This window comes from Cervus canadensis, chromosome 1 (assembly GCF_019320065.1).
Source record: "Cervus canadensis isolate Bull #8, Minnesota chromosome 1, ASM1932006v1, whole genome shotgun sequence".
NCBI classification, from domain to species: domain Eukaryota; kingdom Metazoa; phylum Chordata; class Mammalia; order Artiodactyla; family Cervidae; genus Cervus; species Cervus canadensis.
Window position 1 is genome coordinate 35,649,891 of NC_057386.1, and position 22,888 is coordinate 35,672,778.

General features: G+C 42.0%; 1 protein-coding gene across 1 annotated transcript in view; it reads left to right on the plus strand.

Annotated features, from left to right (window-relative positions):
* The first annotated feature begins 227 nt into the window (after positions 1 to 227).
* The window catches only part of ANKFY1 (ankyrin repeat and FYVE domain containing 1), a 68,222-nt gene continuing 45,561 nt past the window's right edge, over positions 228 to 22,888 (plus strand). Inside the window, exons 1-3 of the mRNA XM_043477539.1 lie at positions 228 to 384; positions 15,582 to 15,774; positions 19,816 to 19,934. Coding sequence (XP_043333474.1) covers positions 375 to 384; positions 15,582 to 15,774; positions 19,816 to 19,934 — 322 coding nt within the window. The 5' untranslated portion in view covers positions 228 to 374. The remainder of the gene's footprint in view (positions 385 to 15,581; positions 15,775 to 19,815; positions 19,935 to 22,888) is intronic.

Consider the following 22,888-nt stretch of genomic DNA (forward strand, 5'->3'; position numbering starts at 1 on the left):
TCACATCTTTACAAACAAACCTAAAACCAAAGAAAACCCCTTTCTCGACCCTCTCACGGCTGTATTTTCCCAAAAGGTAGTCAATGCTCGCTGCGCTCATCCTTTTCAGTCCCCTCCCTAGGGCGTGGAATATGAGAGAGCCCAGTCAGGATGTGATAAGTCCAGAGCCTCGAAAGCACTAGGAGCAGAGAGCCAGAATTTCAGTTCCTCGGATATCCAACTACCCCCCTCTACTTTCATTGACTGCTCTTACCTCCTCTCGACTCCTCCCTGTCTGGCCTCCATGACTCTCGCGAGACTCGAGGGCCTCCGTTACGCGCCGCTCCAGTTGAGCGGTGCACATCTCGCGAGGCTGAGGCAGGGCCGGGCCCGACATGGCGGAAGGTAGGGTTTTTGTGGAGCCGCGCGGGAAGGCGCGGAGCTGTGGGGGCGCTGCTGGCTGGGCCAAGCAGCCCTGAGAAGGAATGACCGGGCATGGTCGCATGGGGCACAGCGGGTCTCGCGAGCCTTCCTGTCCAGCCTCTGCCGGGCGCCTCGGGCGGGGGTCCCGAGCGCTATTCCTATGGCAACGCCCCTCCCGGCGTCCCCGACTCCAGGGGACCGCTGCGGGGTCCGGAGCCGGTCGCTAGGTCGCGTGCCGGGACTGAGTGCAGCTGCTGGGATCCCGAGGGCCGCCGGGGAGGCTCCTTTGATTACCAGCGGCGCTGGGACGGCGGGGGAAGTAACACTTCTCCTTAGGAAATCGAAACTGCTGTCCTGGCAGGTCCCGCATCCGGAAGGGGTACATCCCTTGCCTGCGGAAGAGCCTGGGACTCTTCCCGGGGTGAGGGTGGGGGTGAGCCAGGGCTGTCACTGGCCGACGCGCCAGACGGGCTGTCGCTGTAGGCTCTGGGCTTCCCAGCGGCCCCGGGGGATTCGGGTCGGCTGGGGTTCTTTCCCCAGGTTTAGAGATGTGGACAGGAGGAGGGGGTTTGCTAGGTAGAGTAGTTGGCCAAGGTCACACTGCTCCTAAAAGATATGCTAAACTAGACCTTGGCTTCTTTGCCTCTCAATCCTATCCTTACCTGCTTTCTGCTTTCTGGCGCTTTCTTTATGACACTGCAGGTAAAGGCAGTTTGGCCTCTCCCATTCTGTCTGCCTTAACGTAGCAGTATTAGAATCCTTCACTGTCAAAGCCTTGTACAGGTTGGGGGAAAGGAGACCCAGAGATGGGAGTTACCGGCCAGGGACCCTAAAGTGATGCTGTCGGACCTGGCTAGTGTGCTTCTCATGTTCACCCCATTATTGGAGGAAAATACTGCTTCTTCGACGAAATGATTATTGCGTATGGATGCAATAGGCTGTTGCTCCCCCCTCGCCTATTGATTTTGAGCTAAGCTTCGTCTGAACCCATCTTTACTTGAATCTTCTCTCTGGGCAGCACCTGACAACTTGCAGGCTTTTCTCATTTGATTAGACTTGGCAACAGCCTTGTGAAGGAGGCCTGACATGGGTGTCATTTGCACTTTATAGACAAAGGAATTGAGGCCAGAGTTCTAGAGATACCCAGGACCAGTGTACCCACTGTTGGTCTGCTCTTTCTACTAAGCTATACCCGCTGTGGGGGAAACATCAGATAAATATTGTATGAAAACAGAGGAGGATTAATAGGAATAGAAAGAAAGCTAAGGCATCCCCTGAAGCTAGTTTTTTGGATAAATCACAGAATGTTGTTTAATATCGTTTTAACACAACAGGCAGCCAGCAAAGTGGAGCTTGTTGCCCAGAGCAGTGAGTTGGAGTGGAAAGGTTCAGGAAGGCTTTCGGTGGGGTGACGGTTATCCAGCGCCTTTATATCAGTTAGAGAAGTTGAATGTTTTGGGAATACATTACTGAGATTGAAGTTGTAGAGAGCAGCTGGTTTTTCATTCAGCAGTTTTCCTGAGCACCTGCTGTGTCTGCCAGTCTGATTCCAGCTTGAGGAGCTCCTACTAGCTGAATATGCTGATTGGTAATCCTGCAGGTGCCTTGAGATTTGTGTTAGGGTAACCTTGAGAGACATCCAGCTCCTGGAGAACACACCTTAAACAAAGCATCCTTTCAGGGTTAAATTGGCAAGGGAGTACAGATAGGTAGGCATAGTCAGGAGGTTCTGACTTGACAGTTTTTATTGCATTTTCTGTGTTCCAGTTTCCTCCTCTCTGTTCTGATTTAAGCTTTTTGGAAACAATGTCGCAGACTTTGGGAAGATTCTGAGTGGATCATTCTAATTCAGTTACCTCATTAAACTGAGGGTGCTTGTTCAGGAAGAAAAGATTAGCTGGGCAGTGTTTTGCAGGGGTGTTAACTTATTTAATGCTGCTTGTACTTTAACCAGAATTTATCCAGCTGGCTATGCTTGTTTAGAAATACTCATTTAAATATAAGCAAATAGCAAAAAATCCATGTCATGTAACAATTGGATGCTCTGTAAGCACACTCTATGGGAACCTCCCTGATAATGGTTTTCGTTTGGTGATGCAAGTGTGTGAGCCTGTGGGAAATGGCACTTAGAAATAGTAAATACAACCTGCCTAGACGGACTTATACAGTAACTTATTAGTGGGACTCGTGTGGAAACCACGCTTCTTTCCTTCCATCCATCTGTGGATATTGCTTTGACTGTATATATTTAAGTAAAGTCCTAAAATTAATTTCATTTTCCACTGTACTTCCCTGAAGCTGTCCTGCTAATTGAAGTGTCCTTCATCACTCAGAAAAGTCCCTCCAACTTGGTCTTGATTTTACTTTTTCTCCCTCATTTTGCTTCCCCACAGCTTATTTTTACTGTTTGCAGGGTTCTCTTTAAAACATAAATCAGATCATGTCTCTCTCATTCTTTGCAGTACACCTGCCTTCCACACGCCCTCCCCGCTTCTGTGGGTCTCAGCGATCTTATTCCAAAGCCTTCCAGTGACCTTCAGGTCCCAACAGAGTCTGACTGCTGGTTAACACTGTTACTTTATTTCTTAACTTATTCACAAAGCTTTTGCCACACTAACATCCTTGCTATTCTTTGTACATTCCCAGCATGCTTCTACTGCAGTATCTTTGTCCTGCAGTTCCCCTGGCCTCAACCAGTCTTCCTCAGTTTCTCCACATAGCCAGTCGACTTTTATTCACTCAGGTGTCTGTTCAGTTCTCACCTCTTTAGAGATAGTCCCTAGATTTTGTTTGTCTTTTAATTCCCTTGCTGGAATATGAACCCCCACAAGGGCAGAGACTTTTTCTGTTTTGTTCACTGCTGTATTTCCCAACTTAGAATCATGCCTGTGGTTGAAGGAAAGGATAAATTATTGAGCGTCATTTGCCAGACATCAAGAAGAGTTGCTGGGAATTCCCTGCGGTCTGGTGGTTAGGACTGCTCATTTTCATTGCTGAGGGTCAGGGTTCAGTTCCTTGTTGAGGAACTGAGATCCTACAAGCTGTGTGCCTTGACCAAAATGAATAAATAAATAAAATCTAAAAAATGAAAAGTTGTCTGGATACATCCTTAGTCTCTTGTCCGGTAAGCTGCCTGGTCCAGGTATGAACGTGCTGTGAATAATATCAGGCTGCTGGGAGCTGCCTAACCTACTTTTCATCCAGCCCAGTTTAGTCTTTGCAGTCGCACAGTGTTTAAGAGCTCAATGTCTGCAGGTGGACCTGGGTTTGAATCCTAGTGTTACTAAGCTGTGATCACAGGCAAGCCAATGAATGCTCTCAGTCTCAGTTAACTCAGCTTTGAAAGGGGGATCATCTCTATCTTAAAAGAAATAGTGTCTCAAGAACCCTTTTACCACAGTGCCAGACATTTTGACCTGCCACATAGTCGCTCTTGTTAAATCTGAGTAGGCCTGGGACTTATGGTATTTATTGAACTCCACCTAGTAAGTAAGACACTGTAGGGTAGAGGGTGGGATGAGTATGGAGTGGGGGTGTCGGGAGAGGTACAGAAGAAGAGCCAGACCTAGAGCCTTTTCACAGGGAATGCAGCAGTCCAGAAAAGGAGGTGAAGAGTATGTGTGTTAGAAATCGCATTGTAGGATAGAAAGTGAAAAATGCTTACGATACTCAGGCTAGGAAGAGATGTTTTAGAAAAGTGGTGGGGTGAGTGATTGGGGTGTCAGGGGAAGCCTGTACTGCAGGAGATAAGGTGGGCTTCTCTGGGCTAGGCTTTGGAAAATAGACCTCTTTTGGACATGGGTTGGGAAGAGGTCACAATTCTCAGTGAAAGAAATAGCAGGATCTGAGGTTGGAAAAGTATGTGACAGGCCTGATTATGAAGGGATTGGTTAAATAAGTATTTAGATTTTACTCTGTGGGCTGTGGGATGAGGCTACTAAAAGGTATCAGCCAAGGTAGTGACATGACTAGAATTGTCTGAGGCGAGTGAAAAAGGCTGTAAGGTAGAGGATGGATTTGGGAGGGAGGGAGGTCGGAACAGAGACTGTAGTAATTGATGACGAGTCCTTTGGTAAGGGTCATTGGGCTTGGTGAACACTGATATGAGAGAGACTCACTATAGAAGGCGTAAAACATAGGGCTGTTGAAACCTGTTTGCATGTTGACAAGAGGGTGAAATCAAAGATGACTCAAGGGTTCTTGGTCTGGGTGACTCAGATAATGGCTGGACTGTTGACAGGAAGAGAAGGAACAGATTTGAGAACAAATATCTTTACCTCAGTTGTGGACAGATTTCGCCATGCCCAGTATACCTTTAGAGGATTATGGCTTAGCAAGCAGTTGGAAGTATTTCCAGTCAGACTGGTGTTTGTGTGAAAATTAGCTGGTGAGCTAGTATTTGTTGAGTATTTCCTGTGCAGCCAGCTCTACCTCTGATCAGTGCTACAGAGTGAGGTTTTGTTGAAAAATGTGTTAAGTCACGCCACTGACTTGCAGACAAGTCTTATCAGTTGAATCACAATCAGGAAAAAAGTATTTTACGGAAAATTCCATGGACAGAGGAGCCTGGTGGTCTACAGTCCATGGAGTTACAAAGAATCAGACAGAACTGAACACACAGCACACACACACAGGCAACTTTGCTGGGGATGACAGAGTGAGCAACACACAGTCTCAGCCTTAGCGAACGTGCAGCCAAGAGGGGAAGGCAAAGTTTCTCATATTGTACTTTATAGTTTACTGAGTTTTCTCCTTTGCATTGATGATGAGTGGTACCACTGTCCAGCTGAACGCTGAAGGTCAGTAACCTAGTGGTCATCCCTGTTGTTGTTCAGTTGCTCAGTCGTGCCCGAGTCTTTGCAACTCCATGGACTGCAGCATGCCAGACTTTCCAGTCCATCACCAACTCCCGGAGCTTGCTCAAACTCATGTCCATCAAGTCGGTGATGCCATCCAACCATCTCATTCTCTGTCATCCCCTTCTCCTGCCCTTAATCTTTGCCAGCATCCCCTTCTTCTGCCCTTAATCTTTGCCAGTCTTTTCCAGTGAGGCAGTTCTTTGCACCAGGTGGCCAAAGTATTGGAGCTTCAGCTTCAGCATCAGTCCTTCCACTGAATATTCAGTGTTGATTTCCTTTAGGATGGACTGGTTTGATCTTGCAGTCCAAGGGACTCTCGAGTCTTCTCCAACACCACAGTTCCAAAGCATCAGTTCTTCAGCACTCAGCCTTCTTTATGGTCCAGCTCTCACATCCATACATGACTACTGGGAAAATCATTGCTTTGACTATCTGGATCTTTGTCTGCAAAGTAATGTCTCTACTTTTGACTTCCCCCAACTCCGTGCATATGTGTGTGTGTGTACTAAGTCGCTTCAGTTGTATCTGACTCTTCATGACCCTATGGACCATAGCCTGCCCGGCTCGTCTGTCCATGGGATTCTCCAGGCAAGAATACAGGTGTAGGTTGCCATGCCCTCCTCCAGGGGATCTTCCCAACCCAGGGATCCAACCCACGTCTCTTCAATCTCCCGCGTTGACAGGCGGGTTCTTTACCACTCACACCACCTGGGAGGTCCCCCTAACTCTGTAGTCAGCACCAAATCCTGTGGGTCTTATAAAGCTCTCACATATGTTCTTTCCTTTCTGCTGTCATTCTGATAGTTTGGGCTAGTGGTTCTCAACCTGGAGAACCCTGCATATTAGACTCACTTGGGAAACTTCTAAAAACTCAAGATTTAAGCATCAGTTGGCTTCAGTGAAAATGAGTATATCCCACAAAAAAAACTTTTTTCAATCTGAATCAGTATTGAGTAGAAGAGGATTTTACTAAATCATTTTTTAAAACAAATATAACTATATGCATGTATATAATATGTACACATATACATAAATAAAATTAGGTCATCTTTCCTAACTAAGAACTCTTCAGTAGTAGGTGTTATTTGTAAATGAAGTAAAAGGATTTTTTTTAAAGCAACTTTTGTTAAATAATGACTTTTCGACTTTGTTAAAGCATTTGAGTTGTAACAGAATTGCTAGACTTTTTAAAGGGTGAAAAGTCAAAATATGATATACCTCTTAGCCCCACTATGTTTTTACTATGTCCAAACTTTTTGTCTGTGTGTGTGTGAACTGGGAAGGTGCAGACTGGCAGAGCTATCTTGGCTGTTCCTTTGTACTCTCCTTCAGATGCTATTGCTGTCTAACCCTTCCTCTTTTCTTTTTTCTTTTTTTTGCACATGCCTCGTGGCTTACGGTATCTCACTTCCCTGACCAGAGATTGAACCCGGGTACAGTAGTGAAAGGCTGGAATCCTAACCACTAGGCTGCTAGGGAACTCCCTCCCTTCCTCTTTTCATTAGGGTATTTTGTGAACTTGAATTTCAACAGTAAATACATCCACTTATTTCTTTTCTGTTAAACAGTTTTCCTACAATTAGCACTATAGTTAGCGCTAGTAATCCTAGTGAAAGAAAAATTGCATCTGTAATATGACACGTTCAGGAAAGTAGTTGTGGTAGTAATTCATTACCTGCGAGGACCTTCTGTTTTCTGATGCCAGCAAGGAAGACAGTTTTTTCTGGGAATATGATATGTGCTTTAATGAAATATTGTTATGTAGAAGACTGAAACAAAATTATTTTTGTAGTTCTCAAAATGAGATGTTACCAGTTTTACAGTCATTTTTCTTTTATCTAATGGACATAGTTAAAGCAGAGTAGGGAGAAAGTCATTTAGTAATTACAGAATTATACAAAGAACAGTAATTCAATGTGAACACTGGGGACTGGAAAGAACTGTAGAATGTAGAGAAAGGAAATATCAGGGTTTTGTTCACCTAAAAGGATTTAATGAATACACTGTGGGTTAGAATTGGAGTAGGCAGGAAGTAGAAATCACATTTAAGGTAGGGAATGGGAAGAACATTTAATTCCTAAGTCAGTGAATTAATAATTAATAACTTTTTGTTTGATGTCCTGACATTGAGACTGAAAATAGGTAGCATGGTACAGTGGGATGAGCATGCGCTTTGACTTAAGATCTTAAATCATGGTGTAGAACATTTTTATAATCTTAAAATAATTTCCTCGAACTCCCTTGCCTTCATTCAGTCCCATTCCCCTGACCTCTGGCAACCTCTGATGTGCTTTAACTGTGAAGCCTGAAATATTTACTACCCGGCCCTTCACTGAAAAAGTTTGCCAACTCACAGCCTAGAAGGAAGAGTCTTATAAGAAGCCTTGTTGGTTCCTTTTCTGCCCCACTTGCTGATTAAATTGTGTGTGTGTGTGTGTGTGTGTGTGTATGTTGCAGTTGATTAAATTGTGTGTGTGTGTGTGTGTGTGTATGTTGCAGTTGACTTTGGTCTCTTTTTCTAGAGTATTCATAGTGAATGTAGATTTTTTTTTGTTCCAGGCATCTTTGGTTAGGTGAGGAGTAATGAATTACAGAGAGCACATCAAAATGTCTGACTTCCAACTACATTGGTGAAGAGCAAATGGATATTATTTGAGGAAAAAAACATGATTAAATTGTGATGCAAGTACTGATATTCTTCGCTGATACTTAATATAGCTCTTCTGATGAAACTGTAGGTTTATCTATTATTTAAATTTCTAGGCTTATTTTTCAAAGAAAGTTGGAGAAAGAGAAAAAAGCCACAGCTGAAAATTAGTCACTTGATAAAGAAGTGGTAGTAAACCTTTAAACTGGACACTGTTCTGAATAATGTATCTTAATTACTCCTTGACAGCACTCTGAGATACCATTATTATCTCTACTTTCCACCTGTGAAAACTGAAGCACAGAAAGAAGTGACTTGCCAAGGTCACACTTGTAGGAAATGCTCTGGCCTGGGTTCCAGCCCAGGCAAGTGAGGCTCCAGAGCGCACTGTCTTAAGGGCAGTATCATGTAGCCTTTCTCAGACTTTCTCAGTAAATAGCGCACATTTAACGACCTTTTACTGCAGGGCAGGTATGCTTCTAAAGGTCCTTGTTAAGTATTAGCTTGTTTATATTTACATACTTAACCTGGGTGAAGAAGGAGGCATTTGCCTGAGGTGTGATAACTAGAGAGTGCTGGGGCTAGGATCTGACTCCAGAGCCTGTGCCCCTCACCGCTGCACTGAGCTGTAGGTTCTCCATTATTACTCAGAGTGATAATTGTGTACTTCTTCCTGTAAGAACTTTACGGCTTGCTGGTACTTCAAGGACACGTTTGCTTGCTATTTGCAAGCAGACACATTGCGCACAGAGTAATATCTCAGCCGTGGGTGCTTTCTCTGTTACACCAGGCAGTGAGTGGTGTGGCAGTTGCAGTGCCACTGGTAGGTGCACTGTGGTCAGGGTTTTCTCCTACAAAAGATGCAAGCCGGGGAGCAGCTGTGATTTCATGAATGAGATCCTGTATCCTGACACCCTCCTTTTATCTCACCTCTTCTCTGATCATTACCTTTGTAGTTTATGTCTCGTATTGCTAGGGAACTGTTGACCGAATCAAGTGTCAGGGTCGAGGCTGCAGGCAGAAATTTGTGTCGGTAATTCTGAGAGCTACTAGGCTGTTGCTGTAGATTCTGGATTTACCTGTGTAACTGGTATCCAGAGAAACTTACAAAGATTCCTTGAGAACATTTTTGAAATAAAACTTTTATGATCTTTAAGGGTTAGAGAAGTTCGTAACTTTCTATTTTCTGAGGCAAATGTCCTCATAGTTCCCCCCACATGAATCAGTATCCAGATTCTTTGTGACTGTTAGTTTCATTCTTGTCCCTCCTGTTTGTGAGTTCCTGTAGACACCGCTTCTATATTTTATATAGATTCTATATTTGGCACTGCTGCTGCTGCTAAGTCGCTTCAGTCATGCCCACGTCTGTGCGACCCCATAGACGGAAGCCCAACAGGTACCCCCGTCCCTGGGATTCTCCAGGCAAGAACACTGAAGTGGGTTACCATTTCCTTCTCCAATGCATGGAAGTGAAAAGTGAAAGTGAAGTCGCTCAGTCGTGTCCGACTCTTAGTGACCCCATGGACTGCAGCCTACCAGACTCCTCCGTCCATCGGATTTTCCAGGCAAGAGTACTGGAGTGGGGTTCCATTGCCTTCTCTGTTGGCACTACTTTGGTGCTATATTATTTGGAAAATGTACAAATTAAACTGCCCTTTTAAAAAAACTCCAAGGGGGCAACTGCTGATCTTCCATAAGAATGATAATTTAGGCCAGACCTGGTTGTGCTAAAGCTGGTGAGGACAAACGTTCTGATGCTGTAGCCAAGATAGCTAAAGATTTGGAATTTAGTGGCGTGATACTGTTTAAATAACCTAAACAATTATACGTCAATAAAGCGGTTAAAAAAAATGGTAGTTTAAGTGAAATGGAAATGCAGAATATTTATGGGTGCTATAGTGTTGGTGGATTTTGAGACTCCTGAGCAAAACTTTGGCTAGAATAAGGTGTAATTGAAACCAAGGTTAATGGGTTCAGTTTGCTTCAGGGAAGAAAAATCTGCATACATAGCCACAGGCAACCCCTGCGAAAACTTAGCAGCTGTCTCTTGGGCAAGTAAGATGTGACTATAGCCACCTGTTTGAACTAGCAAGATAAGGTGTCCTCTTGTTACCCATTAAATTGACTTAGGCAGAGGCAGGTGACTTGCAGGCCTTCTTGCCGGTGACTTATATGGAGGGCAAGGGTAGGTCTTGCTTTTTAATGATTTGTTTTTCTCCTGGAGCCTAGTGTTGTGCCCAGCCCACAAACCTGTTGACTGATACTAATTTAAAAGGAAAATCTGACCAAGAATGTAAATCACTGAAGCCTTTCCCTTATATTTTCTGGACCTAGTATGCTGCAAACACTTAGAGGCTTTACTTAAATCTTTTGGAGTGAAACGCCACTTGTCTGAGATGTCTTTCCTTGCACTGCCTTAAGGCCAGGTGGCCTTGCTCTGTGCTGTATTTGTATCCCTTGTCAGAGTGCTTTCAGGTTTTCAGCTTGTCTTTTTTAATTGCTTGCCTTCTCCATTACCCAGCAACTTTGTGAAAAACATGTGCCAAGGTGGTTTTCTTTACTTTCACACTGGCACTTTATAAATTTTCAATGAACTGCTAGGTTATACAGTTGCCTTCTTAAGAGTTGCAAATCTCTGGATAAGCTGATGAATGAACAAAAAAATTACAGTTCTGTTGATCTTCTATCTAAACAGTAGTATTCCCAGAGCAGTCTAACTGTGTGTGACTTGGGGGCTGAGGTTTTTCTCCAAGCCAGTCATTCCCATACCTGGGGTCATCTGAAAAGCACTGTACATTTCCAGTGATCCCGCTCCAGATCTGCTGAATTTGGGTGCTTTCTCTTTAGTTCAGATTGCCTAAGTGATTCTTACGCAGCCGTCTGGGAGTAATCTTCTCATGGAGCAGTCTAAGGCAAGAAGTGGGTAGGGGTCATGGGCCTGTCCCCTCTGTGCTCCTCAGCTCATTGTCTGGGAATTGAGCCAGAAGAAATGATCTTTAGGTTCCTTCCTTTCCTAAAGTTTTGTGATGTATAAAAACCCTTACCCTTGGGTATTAGAAAATTATTTATTTTCCCTCATACTTGTAATTGTTTTTGATAATCTTTAAAATTTGTATAAAATATATTTGCTTTGTAAGTGCACATCGATTTAAAACTCAAATAATATTGCAAGACTTAAAAAATAAAATTTTGCCACCCCTCAGAACCCACTTCCCAGACTACTTTCCCCTCTTCTCTGTTGACCTCTAAGTGATAATACTGCCATTTCTAGACGGATCAATGATAGACATTGACTGACTTTTTCCTGTGGTAGGTTAGGAGTTGCCTCTTGGAGAGCTTTTTTTTTTAACATGCAGCCTAACTAACTTGCACTTCTTCCAAATTAATAATAATGAAGGGTGTTTTTTGGGGGGCCTTGTTGTACGGCTTGCAGGATCTTGGTTCCCTGGCCAGGGATTGAACCCAGGCCATGGCAGTGAAAGCACCGAGTCCTAGCCACAGGACCACAAGGGAATTCCCTAATGACGATTTTTTTTTTCCCTAATGACGATTTTTAAAAGCATGTTAGGCTTTACTCTTTGGTTTGGGAATTGTCAGTGCAGACTTGTTATGTGAGGTGATGAAGTATTTAAAGCCTTGATAGCTCGTTCATTATTCAGCAGTGTTTTTCCATTTCTGTTTTTCCTTTTGTTCATCACCTTGTCTTTCTGATAATGTCCTATTGATTTGCTGTGATTTTAATTGATCAGTCTTAATTCCTTGGTCAGTAAAAATTTGAAACTCATTCTGTTTTTCATGACTCAAAAAAATGTGTAAATAGTTACAATAGTTTAAATTATTTAACCAATAATTATGTAATTGTGGAAAGCATATAAAAGCGGTGTGGAGGAAATGCTGACAGTTTTGCATGCATGTGCCAGTTATAGTAATTTTATTTAATTTTCACAGCAGCACCGAGTAGAAGATCCCCCCTCTTATTTTACATATAAAGAAACTGAAGCTCAGAGAGGTGAACTGCCCATGGTCCCCACAGCTAGTTACTAAATGGATTTATATTCCCATCACTTGAAACTCCAGAAGCTACTACAAGTGTATATATCAGTTTTTTAAAACTTAATTGATGCGTAAGATACATGCAAAGAAGGGTAGAGCATGAGCCCAATGAATTACTAAAATAAAACTATTAATTATTTATAATTTGAATGTGCATATTTAGAATGTAACCACCACTGAGGTAACAACAAAAAAATAAATCTTAACACCCAGAGGGCACCCCTCCTGTGCTCTCCCAGTTACCACTCTCCTGCCGTTCCTCCCAAGAGAAGCATTATCACGACCCCATAGATTCATTTTGCTCCGAGTGACAGCAACTTTCGGACAAAATTTGATGTTACTCCTAATTCATATGTCCTTTTACATTTTCTGTTACCACATCTAGAAAATCAGTGCCAGTTTTTCTTTAAAGAGGCCATCAACTTCATATCTTTCTCTGTAGGAAAAATAACTATACATTTTGTAAAATCACATGAACTTACTGCTTTGTGCATCTCTGTTTTGGGTAAATAATTGCAATTTCTTGGTTCTTTAGTCCGAGTAGCTATAAAGAACTCTTCAAAACCAGTGACCTGTAAATTTGTCACACCAGAATAGAAGTGTAGATATGAGTCCTGCCAAAGGAATTTTGTGGTTATAAATGCTAAGATCTGAAAAATATTTCAATAGGATCATTGTAAGTACTGTTTTCTTTTAGCAAGTGGGTTTTTTTTTTTTTTAAGCAATATTTGGCTTAAATATTAGTAGGCTAAATAAATTGCAGTATTTTGAAAAAAAATTAGCTGTAGGAATTCTCATTTGATACATAACTCATGAGCACAGTGATCAGCAGCTGTAAGCAAGTTTTCATCTTGCACGTGCCTTCTACTTTATTTGCCCAGGAATGCTGATTTACACCTGAGATAATATCTAGTTTTTTGACTCCAAGCAATATTTAATGTGGATCTTCTACATAAGGGGAAAAAAGTTCCCTCCTGTATGTATGAAGATAAGACTATTAGTATTTAAGTATTTAAAAAGTTTCTCTTTAAATACTTTTTCATAACTATGAAAGCAGAACACATTTGTTATAGAATGCATGAAATGTGCAAGAAAGTGCAAAGAAAACAAATCTGGTATTTTGTGGTATTTGTCATTCTGTTCCTCATATATTTGAATGTTTATAATAAAATTGAAATTATAAAATATATTTAGTTTCACAGCCTCATTTCTTCTGTTACCTATAATTTGAATGTGCATATTTAGTATTACATATTTCTTTGAAAACATTAATAGTTGCATAATAACTTCACTCTCATGTACCACTTATTCCTGTTTTTTAAATGGAAACATCTCTTTTTGAGCTGGCGTAGGGTTGAAGCCATACAAGTGAGTGGGAGACATCCAAGATGACTCCCACATTTCTTCTGCAGGTAACTGGGATAGATGGTGTGTCATTTATTAATACAGGGACCGTACAAAGAGGAGCAATTTGCTTGAAGCTAAGAAGAGAGATCTGCATAGAGAGAAGGGTCTACGGATCACTGGCACTAGATTTTGGTTTTAACCACAGACCAGGGATCTGATATAGCTGCCTTGGAAGATGGCATAGTTGAGAAGGCCAAAGGTAGACCTCCTGGGGAGTATCAGTGGTGGAAGGTTTGGAGGGATGTGCAGAGAAGCATGTGAAATTAACAGAGCACCAGAATTTGAGAGAAGGTGGCACAGTGGTTGTTGAAAGAAGAAAAAAGCAGGATGGACAGCAGTGTCCTGTGCTGTCTTGTAGAGTTCTGAGAGGAGAACCACTGACAAGTGTCTTAGATTTGGCAGTTAGTAGGTCATCAATGAGAGGGGCTTCAAGGGGGTAGTGGGGACAGAGGGAGGGAATGGCAGGGTGACAGTGTGAGGAAATGTGTGTGGTAGCTAGAGATGGAAGGGCAGAGCTGGGCAGATGTGTGGAAGAGAGTTTTGTGTTACTGTTGATAAGAGACCTAGGCTGGTGTTTGTGCTGATGAGAGGGTTCCAGCTGAAAGAGGTTGAAGTTGCTGGAGCTGGGGTGGTTGACGATAAAGCAAAGGGCCTGGGGAGACTGAAGGGTTTGGAGCAGAGTGGAGTGCGTAAGCTAGCGTAGGAGGGAGCTGCAGTCTCTGAGAGGGCAGGGGGTAGATGGGAGTAGCTTTTGGTACAGTGGGGGTTGTTGGCAGTTGCTCAGTTTTCTCAAGACATTGTCTGAGAAGGTAGGAGAGGGCCCTGAGGGCTGTGTCCAGGTTGGGAGTTTCTGTGGTGGGGAGTAGACAAATGAATGGTCTGTGGCCCAGGGGATGACCGCAGCAGCACTGTGGTTCCACAGATAGGATTTATGCATGGTTGCCCGAATCCCCACCAAGACTGCAGGTAAGAGAGAAGTTTCTGGACTTTGCTTCCTCAGAGAAGCCTTCGATAATGTCCTAAGTCAAATTTCCTTTTTAAAAAAATTTCTTTATTATAGGTTCTTAAAGCTCTGTTCTTTCTATAGTACTGATCTAAGTTGTAGTTTTTCATTTACTTGTTGCAGTTGTTATAATTGTAAATGTTTACTTTCCCAAGTAATGAAAAGCTCTGAGGAAAAATATGTCTGATTTTGCTTAAGTACTGTACTATCAGGCCCCTCACAGATACTCAGTAAATGTTGAATGAGTCAAAAACAGTGGTTTTCAAGCTTTAGAATCTGCCCCAGCACACCTGTGGGATATGACCTGCTTCCATCTGAACGGTTATTGACTGCCCTGAGCCTTCCCGAGGGAGGGTAGGTGTCAGGTAGTGTGGAATAGTGGCTGATAGACCACTGAATGCCTGGGCTGTTGTCCCAGCCCCACATGTCTCACCAACTTCGTGACCTTGGGAAAATTCTTAACTTCTCTGTACCCCAGTGCCCTCCTCTGTAAAGTGGCTAGTCATAATAGTACCTGCCCCTTTGGGTCATAGTGAGAATTCACAGAAAACTTGTAGAACAGCATATGACATGTAGAAGTTACTTATTGCTACTAGCGGTTTGAAAACTGATCTTCAGGGAAATTGAGAAGAAATCCCTGCACTGTGATGGCACTCTGAAACAACACCATTCTCGGTCTTGTAGGAGTATCAGTAAGAAATAGTAGGAACATCATGTGACTGCAGTTGACCCTTGAACAACATCAGTGGCTAGGAATGCCTTACCTTCCGGCAGAGTGGAAAATTCGCGTGTAACTTAGAGCCCTCCATGACCTTGATTCTTCCAGATCCTTGGATTCAACCAACTGCAGATGGTGTCGCAGCCGTCCCCAGCCTTTTTGGCACCAGGGACCAGTTTCACGGAAAACAGCTTCTCCATGGACTGAGGGATGGAGGAGGGTTTTCAGATGATTCAAACGCATTACATTTATTGTGCACTTTATTATTATTACATCAGCTCCACCTCATGGAGTTGCTTGGGGGCCGCTGCTGTATAGTATTCACTACTGAAAAATATCCGTGTGTACGTAACCCCACGCAGTTCAAACCCGTTGTTCGAGCGTCAGCTGTGGTCATTTTGGTCGTCCCACCCTAGCTGTGGGATGAGGGATGAGTGAGTGCTGTCTGTTTACACCTACCGTGGTAAACTTGATTCTTTGTCTCCCTTGCAGAGGAGGTGGCCAAGTTGGAGAAGCACCTGATGCTTCTCCGACAAGAGTATGTCAAGCTGCAGAGGAAATTGGCAGAGACAGAGAAGAGATGCACTCTTTTAGCTGCACAAGCAAAGAAAGAAAGCAGCAATGAGTCCTTCATCAGCCGCCTGCTGACGATCGTGGCCGACCTCTACGAGCAGGAGCAGTATAGGTGAGCTTCTGGTGTGGGGCCAATTTGGGGAAGCAAGCCCTTTGGCTTTCTCTTTTGTTTTCTGCTTATCTCCAGCACAGAGTATGGGTGTCCTGGTGATTGCATCCCTGGTACAGATAGGAATTAGCTTGCAAGTCCAGGGATTCAGGGGAGGAGAAGTCACCTTCTCTTGGTCTGGTCAAAGAAGGCCTCTTGGAGCTACTGGTTAGTGTAGCATGATGGTTGAGGGTGGACTTTGGGGTCACACAGTTCAGCTGGTCACTTACTGGCTATGTGACCTGGAACTGTATGATGTGCCTCAGGCTCCTAATCTGTAAAATGGGGATAGGAATACTATTTACCTCAGGGTTGTTGAGATGAGATGGTTGGATGGCATCACTGACTCAAAGGACACGAGTAAACTCCAGGAGTTGGTGATGGTCGGGGAGGCCTGGCGTGCTGCAGTCCGTGGGGTCACACAGAATCGGACACGACTGAGCGACTGAACTGAGCTAGGGTTATTGTGTGGATTAAATTAATAAATACTGTTTGAGCACTTAGAAAAACAGTGCCTGGCATATAGTAAGTACTCAGTTTTTAAGCTACTGTTATTGAGTTTTGTAGTAAATGTTGAAGGCTGAGTAGGATTAAATAAAAACAGTAATATCACTAGCAGTGGGAGTGGCTGAGAACAGATTCACAGATGGGAACGTGTGGAGGATTTAGAGGAGGGGGGCCATTTTAGGGTACATATCCATGCAGAGGAGCACTGGAGTGGTGGGAAGGGTAGGGTGGGTTGCACTGGGATGCCAAGGTGAGGAAATTGGACTTGATCCTTCAGGAAGTGTGAAACAGGGTTTTTAAGTTTACGGGATTGTCATAAAGTGGTGTTTCAGGCAGATTAGCCTGGTAACATCATGTAGGCGAAATTTAAAGAGAACAAGAGCAGAATCAGTCCAGAAGTGACGAAGGACTGAACTGGGATGATGGCTGCAGTTGTGGAAGAGAAACATGGACATGAATGTGTCTGGAAGGATGTGCCTACTAGGGAGGCAAGATTGGAATAGATGATTTAGTAAAATTTGGAAATAAATTAAGACATTTAAAATAGATCAAAATCCAGAACTGCCATCTACCATCTTAATCATTTCTAAAAGAAAAGAAGAATACCAAAAAATGGGAGTTACACACTCAGAGTAAAGGACAGCAGCTACTTGTAAAATATAGGTCACTGTCTTTCTCTTTTTTTCCTCCTCCTCTCTTTCCGATGGATAAGTGAAAACTTTGTTCTCACTGGCTCCAGGAAGCCGACACAGCTCTCTCACTGTCCAGGGCTCTTTCCCATTAGAATTCCCACCATTTACTTTCCCTATTACATAACAGTTGACTGCATTCTTACACTGTAGTCCTTCTAAGACACAGTGGGAATGAGACTGGGCAGTTTCCTCTTCAGGCAACTTTTTACCTGGTCAGCTGTGGTATGGTCCCAGGGTTCTGGTGGGTCTCTCTTCCGCTTCTAAAACCTGTCCTTTTATCAAAAGAAGGCTAAATACCTTTGTTATCTACAACCAGTGATCAGATGGGGAATGGAGACTTTAAAGAGGACTTAGCTTTTGAAATGGAATAACTGAAAGTGGGATATCAATTTCTAAAGCAGATTCTCTTTTACCAAGATAAGGGAGGGGAAAAAAAAAACAAAAACTTTTGTCCCATGAACATGTGTTTTGTTGAAGAATTTAGTGTTTTTATGTGCATTTTAGTAGAGTAACTGGAGAGTTAGTGTTAAATTTTTTTTTTTCTTTTTAGTGTTAAAATTTTTAAATTGAGCAATGTGGAAGAAATTGGTGCACTTCTTAGCTAAAGTTTAGGAGCCCTGGTGGCTCACAGGGTAAAGCGCCTGCCTGAAACACAGGGGATCAGGGTTCAATCCCTGGGTCGGGAAGATCCCTTAGAGAAGGAAATGGCAACCCACTCCAGTACTCTTGCCTGGAAAATCACATGGACAGAGGAGTCTGGTAGGCTACAGTCTATGGGGTCACAAAGAGTTGGACATGACTGAGTGGCTTCACTTTCACTTTCTTTAGCTAAAGTTCAGGAGAAGGCTTTTGTCTCATAAGATACTAAAAAATGTTGGTTGAAAGTGAAAGTGTTAGTCACTTTGTAGTTATTTACAACCAAACATAATTTTTCCTTTTTAAATGTTTGATTAAGACACTCTAGCAAGAAGCTCTTTCTTTATGCTTCCTCTCCAGTGACAACATCCTTGTATCCATATTTTAAAAGGAAGTGCCTTTAAAAGACTAGAATGAAAAATTTTTAAAGATTGCTAGCCTCCCAATTATTTCTGCATAGAGTCTTCAAAGACTTGACCTGTCCCAAGTTTCCATTTTTGAATTATATTTTTAAAAATTATTACTATTGGAGATTATTAGTGAAATTCTTATATTTATTTCTCTTTGGGATTCTTGTTTAGTGTCTGACTCTTGTGACCCCCTGGACTGTAGCCCACCAGTCTCCTCTTTGACCATGGAATTTCCCAGGCAGCAGTACTGGAGTGGGTTGCCATTTCCTTCTCCATCTCTTTGGGATATTAGACTACAAAAGAGAAAAAACTTTGGATTGACATTCATGAATAATAGTAGGAATTTTATAGACACATTCATTTTTATAATTTTGTGGCTAAACTCAAGATACGTGGTAGAAATAGTAAGCAGTGACTGGTCATTTACGTTCTTAGAATGTAATACTTTGTAAATACATTCAGAGTTTAAAAGTTGTTTGTGCTTTGTTTTCATTATATTTTTTTAACCATATCACAGGATATGATATGAGACAGTTTTATGTTCTGCTTTAAATAGAATGTCAATTCTGTTCTTTATGAATAGTGTTCTATGTTAACTATTAATAAATACCCTATTCTTTTGATCTAAGATAATGAGTTGCAACTTGGTTAGTTCTTTAATAGAGCTAGAATTGTTGATATGCTCACATAATTATAATGTACGTTCTAGACATTGCTTTTGTGGGGCGAAATGTGTCTTCATCAAGCATCATATAGAAACCATATTCTTGTTTGTGTCTCCTTTTAAGCACATGAGTTAATTCGTGTAAAATTTTTTTTCTTCTTCCTTTTCTCATGTAATAGTTTTTATGTATTTAGTTTCTAAAGGCTTTCCAACCTAACAAGTTATTTTCAAGGGAAATGTGCAAGTAGAAAGCCTTACACACACAAGCAAGGGGGTGACGATGGGTGACTGTGCATTGCTGCCAACTAGCCATATGGCACATGCTTCTGTCAGCCTAGTGGGTCATCCTTAGGTGTCTAACTGCCCCAGTGCTCTCCTGCCTTGGCATCTGACATTTCAGAGTTAAGTATGAATAACTATTTGGAAAGCTCTTTTCACATAATGGTATGTCATATATGTGGAAGCAGGTTTGAAGAAAAGGTACGTCACCCCTTTTCTTTATACATGGTTGAGTTAAAAAATGGCCAATATTAGGTCTGAGTGTTTCTGATGAGAACAGGAGTCCAGATATTGGGTTTCATATTTCATATTCTTGATTGTTTTATCAAAGCTAATTTATTTATAGTTTTTGGATTAACCTTGCTTAAGCATTAATACGGTGTGGAGCATCATAGCACGGTAGGCTGAGAGCTCTTATCACAGTCTTTAGTCTTTCAGTCTATTTCTCCCTGATGATTTATCTTGATTTTTTTCTACATAAAATCTCTTCTACGTTTTATATGAATATTAGTTATCCTTTGTAACTTGTAAGCTGCACCATCATGGGGGTGACATTAGGGAGTGTCTTTGAAAGCAGAGCATCCCATGTGAACTACAAGCTAGAAGTTAGAAATAGGAAACATGTCTAGCAATGCATTATAAATATGACCTGTCAGTGCTAGCATAGAGATATACTTTTGCTGTGAATTTTTTTTTCCTTTCACATATTTATGTTGGTCAGTCAGTACTCACATGCTGATTAGCTGTGAATTCCAGCTATACCTAGTTATAATGACATTTTTTTCTTTTTGTACCTGTGGGTGTTTTTCTTCATCAGTGACTTGAAGATAAAGGTTGGGAGCAGGCACATCAACGCTCACAAGTTTGTCCTGGCAGCCCGCAGTGACAGCTGGAGTCTGGCCAGTTTGTCTTCCACTGAGGAGTTGGACCTGTCAGGTGAGCCTCTGACCGGCTGGGGACTCAAAACAAGTGCACATGAGCACTTGGCAGAAGGTTATGGTGTGTCACTTTGAAATATTTGTGGCTTAGTGGAAGTAGAATACTTCTTATGAATTGGTGGTGACCATAAACTAGTTAAATAGTCATTAGGTAGTACTTTGTGGACACTTCTGTTTAATATCTGGCTAAGAAATCATAAATATTTGAGGAACTACAATATTCTTATATTTTATAAAATATCTCTCCATATAACTTTTCATATACTGGTATGTTATAAACATGAGAGCATATGTAGGAAAAAAATTTATTTCCACTAAGAGAAAGTCCTGCTGCTGTTCAACTGGTTAAAATTTAACCCTAGCTGCCAAAATATTTTTCCTGGTCTGTAAGAACTGAATTCAGAAGTAACAGTTACTGAAAAAATTAAGAATATTCTTTCTTTAAAATCAAAGGATGACCAGCTGTCTTTAGGATTTAAGTGCATTGAACTGTTTAATGTTACTGTTTTTGTGGCACATATATTTTGTAGAATTTGGGTAAATATGGTAGTTAAGTAAACTTAAAAAGATCATTTTCAAAAGTTCATTTCAAAATTGCATTTTCACTTAGTATTTGCCTAACTGCTTCTACAAAAGAGCAAATTTTAAATTTAATTGTGCTGTTAATAATCAAGAGAATTACAAGTCTCCTGTAAATGTGTTATACTTTCATACTAAAAAAAATAATAATCAAGACTGATACCATATGGTAAGGAGCATACCCACACATTGAGATATGAGTTACTTGCAGAAGTGATTGGCTGTGTGAAAAGTCTGCTGAATTATGTCTTTGTTCAAAAAATTCATCGCCGTGGTTTGATCCCTGCTGGGGGTTTGCTTTGAGGAGTGAGCAGCTGCAGAGCCAAAATTTTTGGTAGCTTTGGTAAATCAGGCACCTACTAAGATACCTGTGGTAGAACTTACGGCGTCTTTACTTTCCTTTATAAAGTTTATCTTTGAAGGGTTCCAGGGCTTCCCTGATAGCTCAGTTGGTAAAGAATACGCCTGCAGTGAAGGAGACCCCGGTTCGATTCCTGAGTCAGGAAGATCCCCTGGAGAAGGGATAGGCTACCCACTCCAGTATTCTTGGGCTTCCCCAGTGGCTCAGCTGGTAAAGAATCCGCCTGCAATGCAGGAGACCTGGGTTCAATCCCTGGGTTGGGAAGATCCCCTGGAGAAGGGAAAGGCTACCCACTCCAGTATTCTGGCCTGGAGAATTCCATGGACTGTATAATCCGTGGGGTCGCAAAGAGCTGGACACGGCTGAGTGACTTTCACTTCACTTGAAGGGTTGCAAGGAGATGGTGGCGTCTGTGGACCTGTTCAGGTTTGTGTGTCTTGCCCAGTGTGCTGCTGGGTTGCCTGGATGGGCATGTGTGTGATTGCCTAAATCTGGGCTCACAGCAGCTGAAACTACCTAAAAAGCCTGTGTGTCACATGACACCTGGAAGCACTACTGCCCATGGCTGCCTGCAGCTGAGGGGGGTTGGAAATAGGCTCTTGTAAACAAGTGTATAAATAGGGTAAAAGCTGTGTTTTAAATGGTTGAACCTTCTCCCCACTTGTGGGTTTGGCAAAATCATCTTATGGATCTACTGGTGTTCTGTTTCTTCAAAATTATTCCATTAATATCACAACTGCTGAGGGGCAGGCACTTTGCAAGGCACTAGGGATATAGCAGTGAATAAATTCCTGTTTGCATAGTACTTACATTCTTAGATTGACATCCTAAGCCTCACATTCTCATTTGAAATTCTTTTGTAATTGATATTTCTTAAAATTCAAAATAAGCACAACTTAATTTTTTTAATTAATTAATTTGTTTCCCTTATTGCACCAGTCTTAGTTGTGGCATACAGGATCTATAGTTGAGGCAAGTGGGATCTAGTTCCCTGACCAGGGATTCAAACAGTGCCCCTTGCATTGGGAGCACAGAGTCTTAGCCACTGGGCTACCAAGGAAGTCCTAGCACAACTTTGTTTTATTTTTTTTCTAGCACAACTTTAATTCTGTTAATTGTTTTAAGAATTTTAGCCCATGTTGAGGAATATACAATAGGCATTATATACCAAGTATTTAAAAGGTATTTGGACGTAATGAAAATTTTCTTAAATCATACCTTGTTCAAAAAAGTAAAATGTGTGCTTGATCTGACCCAGTGACAAAGTCACAGTCACTTCTGCAAGATTCTTGCCATAAATGCATGACCTCAATCTAATTGGGAGAAAGCATCAGATTAACCCACGTTGAGGAACGTTCCATAGAATTACTGGCAACATGAAAGTCAAGATAAGACTTGGGAATTGTTACAGATTGGAGGAGATTTAGGAGATATGATAATAAAATTCAAGATGGAACCCTCAGTTGGATTCTGAACCATAAAAGGACATTATTGGGATAATTGGCAAAGTTTGTAAAGGTCTGTAATTAGTTAATAGTATTGTATTGGTCCTAACCACCTGGTTGTAATCATTGTGCCCTGGTTATGCAAGATGCTGATAGGGGAGGATCAGTGGAGGGTATATGGGAACTCTTCACCTGTTTTGTGGGTCTGACATTGTTTCAGAGTATAAAGATTTAAAAGGTATGAATTTGCCTTGTATTTCTTGATTATTTTATATATAAAGATACTGACTGATCAGCTGGGAAGAGAAAGGATATAACCATTAGCATGACACAGTTCAACAGCTCTTGATGCACGATATTTACTTCTTTAGGAAGTAAAGCAGTCTGCTTCAGGCTCAGTGGTCTGTTTATAGCCTCTCTCCGTCACTTCAGCCTTAGCAGCTGACACTAACCAGTTCCAGTGCCATAGAATGGCTGTTGTGAAGCTAGAGTTTCTTGCATGCCTCCTCCAGCAAAGATCTTATGGTTCCCTGGCATGAGTGTTTATGGTGAGTCATTCAGCTTTCC